Raw genomic sequence first — 5327 nt, 5'->3', positions numbered from 1 at the left:
TGTGAACAGACGGAGTCATTCTCCTCAACGAGTATTCTTTAGAAATGGAAATGACGGAATAAGCAAACGGATGTTCATTTCCTCAACGGACAAATCTTCAGAAACGAAAAATGAACAGACGGAGTCGTTTTCCTCAACGAGTATTCTTCAGAAATGGAAATGAAGGATTACACAACGGATATTCATTTCCCCAACGGATAAATCATCAGAAACGAAAATGAACTAACAGAGTCATTTTCAACGGTTGATTCATCAGAGTTGGAAATGAAGGATTTCACAACGGATATTCATTTCCCCAACGGATAAATCGTCAGAAACGAAAATGAACTAACGGAGTAATTTTCAACGGTTGCTTCATCAGAGTTGGAAATGAAGGATTACACAACGGATATTCATCTCCTCAACGGATAAATCTTCAGAAACGAAAATGAACTAAACGGAATCATTTTCAACGGTTGCTTCATCAGAGTTGGAAATGAAGGATTACACAACGGATATTCATTTCCCCAACGGGTAAATCGTCAGAAACGAAAATGAACTAACGGAGTCATTTTCAATGGTTGCTTCATCAGAGTTGGAAATGAAAGATTACACAACGGATGTTCATTTCCTCAACGGATAAATCTTTAGAAACGAAAATGAATGGACGGAGTCATTTTCAACGGTTGCTTCCTCAGAGTTGGAAATGAAGGGTTACACAACGGATATTCATTTCCCCAACGGATAAATCGTCAGAAACGAAAATGAACCAACGGAGTCATTTTCAACGGTTGCTTCATCAGAGTTGGAAATGAAGGATTACACAACGGATATTCATTTCCCCAATGGGTAAATCGTCAGAAACGAAAATGAACTAACGGAGTCATTTTCAACGGTTGCTTCATCAGAGTTGGAAATGAATAGGGTTAACTCTAGACACATGACAGAACTTGCTGTGATTTCTGTGCACTAAATTCCATAATTATGTATGCATCCATAATTACGTAATCCCTTGCACAGTCCGCACAGTTTGTTTTGTAAGGTTTTGGGGAAGGATATCAAACTTGTGATGAGGGTGACTAGACTTCCATCGGTTCCTTTTTAATTAGATCGACAGGGGATCTTCTTAGTTAGGCCACCAAGGAGTCCTTTCAGCTATTTCATCACATGATTTTCCTAGCCAGATTTTTGGATCAATCTGTTTAGCTAGACCACTCAAGGGGTCTAATTATGAAGTAGTACTTTATAATCCAAAGCACTTAACTATAACATAGAAGTCCATTGAGGATTTTAAGTAATACCTTTGGGTATCCTACTATGAATCTCTTGTACAAGGATATGTAAGATTCTACGAGGATTTGGATAACATAATTTGGATCTCACAACAACACATAAGGGAACACATAAGCACAAAGTCACATAATTGTTTAACTTGATTATAATTTGTTATTAACTTGTTATTGATTGAATACGGATATGGAAACCAATCGACGGGTCTCAATGTTCACTGGGATCTATCTGAGAAGATAGAAAGATCTCCCAAAATTCGATTTTTGATTACAAGGAATCACCACATTCGAATTAAGGTATACAATAATTAAAGACTTACGGGAAGTCCTTAGGTACCCTATTAAGGATTTATAGTGGTACTTTGGGTATTCGTCTTGTGTTGTAACTTGCGCTTTTGTACTTCGTTTCCTTAGAATAAACGGGTACTTAGGAATTTTGTAGAAGACGCAAGCGATTATAGAATGGGAGAATTTTGGGGGTAGTTTGTTCTTTAAGGAATACGGTCCCTTGATTGTCGGTATTGTAAGGGATATGTCGTTTATACATGCAACCACAAAAATACATTGCAATGCAAATAAAAGATTTATTTATGAACAACGATAACAACGGTTTCTTGGACCTTGACAACAAAAGAAAATAATACATAAGACGTGATTATTTCTAAACGATGTTGTCTTCTAGTCAGTCAGATGCTTATCCCTGTGCTGGATTTGCATTAGCAAGCTTTGGGCAATTTCTTCGGAAATGACCCATCTCGCCACAGTTGAAACAAGAGCCTGGAATGGTCTTGGCCGTGTTTCTCTCTCTCCCTTGGGCGATTTTGGTGATCGAGTTTCTTCTTGATTTCCCTTCTTCTTTCTTGTGATCATATGTATAACAGTCTGTGATTGGATCTTGTTCCTTGCAGGAATCCATAACGAACTCGTTAGCATTAGGGATCAATTAAGATTTAGGGTTTTTCGTTTGTCTTTTTACAATCGCCGCTCTTGATACATATTCTGATACCCTAATCTATTAATCCGGTTGCCATTGATTGCGGTTAACTGAGTTTAATTTAGCTAGATTGATGACACTGGATTAATCGACCAAGCGTTGAGGATTTGTTCTAGGGTTTTAGGGAGTTCGGGTTTTTGTTCTTGTCTGCGGATTCTGATTCTTTCGGTCTTCTTGTATTTCGATCGGCTGATTAGGGTTTTGTCATTGTTAACTTATTTTGGCCGATTGAGGTTTCTTGACTAGTTTGGTTCTGGTCTTTTGATCGGCTGATTAGGGATTGTGATTGTTTCCTTATTTTCGCCGATTAGGGTTTCTTGACTAGTTTGGTTTCTTTATCGGCTACGTAGGGTTTCCTTTGCATGCATGGCGGATGAGAGTGGAGGGTTGAAACCTCCGACTCATCAGTCTCCGGGGATTGATGATAAGACACCGCCGGTACGTGGGATTGGTTTGAGAGTGACTAACATTGAAGGTAACCCAATGTTGCCGCGTCGTGGTATGTTCTCTACGAATAATGTTTTTTTTTTTTTTTTTTTGGGTAAAGGGTTACCCCGGTGATTCTATATATTCACAACCAAAAAAGCACAAGTAGTGTAGAGAGTCTACACTAGTTCAATCATGAGACACACCCCATGAAAGTCAAACCAAAACCAAACCAAAACAAAACAACCAAGAAAAGGAAACGACCACTAGACTACAATATCTAGATACAAATAACCAAACACACTAATCAGCCTCCATCGTCGCCTTTGTCATCCGCATAGATCTCCCATTCTTCAAGAATCTTTCGCACCCTCACGGTATCCTTCAACTTAGCTCCCATCAACTTGTATCGCACTGTTTTGATAATAACATCACTAACCGTCTCAGGAGGTCTGAGTTGATTTTTAAACAACCGAGCATTCCTCTCTTGCCAAATGTTATAAGCAGTAGCCGCAACGAGGAGCTTAGCCACATAAATATCCGCCCGCTTCTGATGACTACGAGCACTAAGCCAGTGAACAACTTCTGACCATTTCGGGCTGACCGAGTTCATACCCCCCCTATCCCGGATTAGCGTCCACACCTGTGAAGAATATTTGCATTCAAAGAACAAGTGTGGGTGGGAATCAAAGTTCTCAAAACACAATAAGCAACACATCATATTCATGTTTTTCCTTCTAGACAAATCCCATTGCAGAATTTTATCCTGTGTAAGGAGCTTACGTTTCATAATCAGCCACATCATGAATGCGTGCCTCGGAATACACTGAGCGAACCACACAATTTTGCACCAATCAACATCCGGTTCCCTATAGCGCAACGAATGCCAAGCCCCAGACGTCGAAAACCCATTAAGATCATTCCCATCCTTCCATAAAAGCCTATCATTTTTCATCGGATCCAAAATTACTTGATCAATCTGAATCAGAACAGGGAACAAATCCCTCCACGCTATAGGCCAACTCCAGCCCCCATTCGAATGCACATCGGCCACCGAATTCTCCAACCTAAAATCAGCATCTGTTTCTCTACGAATAATGTTTCTGTTATAGATGGGTTGTTTGAAATATCAAAACCGGTGGATTTACCTAGCTCGTGGGATTATGGAGGTGGACCTTCGGCTGCTAACGTGGATAGTCAAAGTACTCCTAGCATTAATACAGTGGTCAATGATGCTTCCATTCTTTCGTATGCTGATAAGGTTAAAATGCAAAAGCCGCTGAAAAGAGAGGTTAACTTCAGAAAACTTGACGCTACAGAGACGGTTAAGGATGCAGATATTCTTATTCCTCGTGAGGTAATCCAAAAGGTTCAGGATAAGTTTGATAATGTATTGTATGGATATTTCTTGGGCAATCGGTTACCGTTTCCTGTTGTGGAATACTATGCAAAAAACGTTTGGGCTAAACATGGGTTTGCTAAGATCATGATGAATGTTGAAGGGTTCTTCTTTTTCAAGTTTGATTCTAAGGAGGGGATGATGAAAGTGCTTGAAGGAGGGCCGTGGTTAATTAGGAAAATTCCTCTCTTCTTGAATGTTTGGTCGCCTTCGGTCAGTCTCAAAAAAGAATGCATTAAGTCAGTTCCGATTTGGGTGAAACTCCATAATGTTCCTATTGCTATTTACACGGATGATGGGCTAAGTTTATTAGCGTCTAAGTTGGGCACCCCTAAACGGTTGGATGGTTATACGGCTGATATGTGTGTTGATAATTGGGGGAGAAGTAGTTTTGCTCGTGCATTAATTGAGATTAGTGCGGATAATGATTTAAAAGAATATATTACGGTTGCTATCCCTAAGCTTGTAGAGGATGGGTATGTTACTCATAAGGTGAAGGTCGAATACGAATGGAAACCTCAGAGATGCTCGACTTGTTGTGTTTTTGGTCATAGTGATCAATCCTGTCCTAAGAATGTAGTTCCAAAAGCTAAGCAGGTTGTTATTGATGATGAGGGTTTCGTAACTGATGAGAGGAAAGTGGCTAGAAAACGTGTTTTACAAAAGAAACAGAGGGCAAACTTTGTGTACAGGCCGAAAATAGGAAACTCGGGTGCGAGCACTTCAGGCACAAAGGATGACAAACCGGATTCTAGTGTGAAGGCCAATGTAGTGACTAATAACCCATTTGAAGTTTTGTCTAAATCGGAGGGGGGTGCGGATATCCCTCCTGGTAATGTGAAGTCTTCGGAGCCAAAAGTGGTTGGTCCTAGTAGTCCATATGAGGACTATGAGGACGAAGTCGTTGAGGTTGTGCCAACGGAAATGTCGAAATTTATGAGCAACACGTCGCTTGGAAGCAATGCTGAGGGGGCAAGCACTCCCGGTTTTAAGGGTTTACATGGATAGTGTTGCTGTTTGGAATATTAGGGGCTTGAACCGGCCCCTTAAACAAGCTGAGGTTCGGGTTCTCATTGCTGAAAACAAACTGAATATTTGTGCAGTGTTAGAATCGCACATCCATATTAATAAGCTTTCTGTTATTTGTAACAAAGTGTTTGGCGGCTGGAATTGGACATCGAATGGGGGGTTATGTTCCAGAGGTACTAGAATTATTCTTGGGTGGGATTCTGATGTTGTT

General features: G+C 40.3%; 2 protein-coding genes across 2 annotated transcripts; one reads left to right on the top strand and one right to left on the bottom strand.

Annotated features, from left to right (window-relative positions):
- Positions 1 to 2995: 2995 nt before the first annotated feature.
- LOC110881101 lies at positions 2996 to 3643 on the bottom strand. The gene has a single exon (XM_022129469.1). It carries the CDS (start codon positions 3641 to 3643, stop codon positions 2996 to 2998), a length of 648 nt encoding a protein of 215 aa, XP_021985161.1.
- An 84-nt stretch (positions 3644 to 3727) lies between these two features.
- Positions 3728 to 5095, top strand: LOC110881100. Its single transcript, XM_022129468.1, has one exon. The coding sequence runs from the start codon at positions 3728 to 3730 to the stop codon at positions 5093 to 5095; it is 1368 nt and encodes a 455-aa protein (XP_021985160.1).
- The last annotated feature ends 232 nt before the right edge of the window (positions 5096 to 5327 follow it).

This window comes from Helianthus annuus, chromosome 7, assembly GCF_002127325.2.
Source record: "Helianthus annuus cultivar XRQ/B chromosome 7, HanXRQr2.0-SUNRISE, whole genome shotgun sequence".
Classification (NCBI taxonomy): domain Eukaryota; kingdom Viridiplantae; phylum Streptophyta; class Magnoliopsida; order Asterales; family Asteraceae; genus Helianthus; species Helianthus annuus.
The sequence above is the reverse complement of the archived record's forward strand: the minus strand, read 5'-3'. Positions and strand labels throughout refer to the sequence as shown.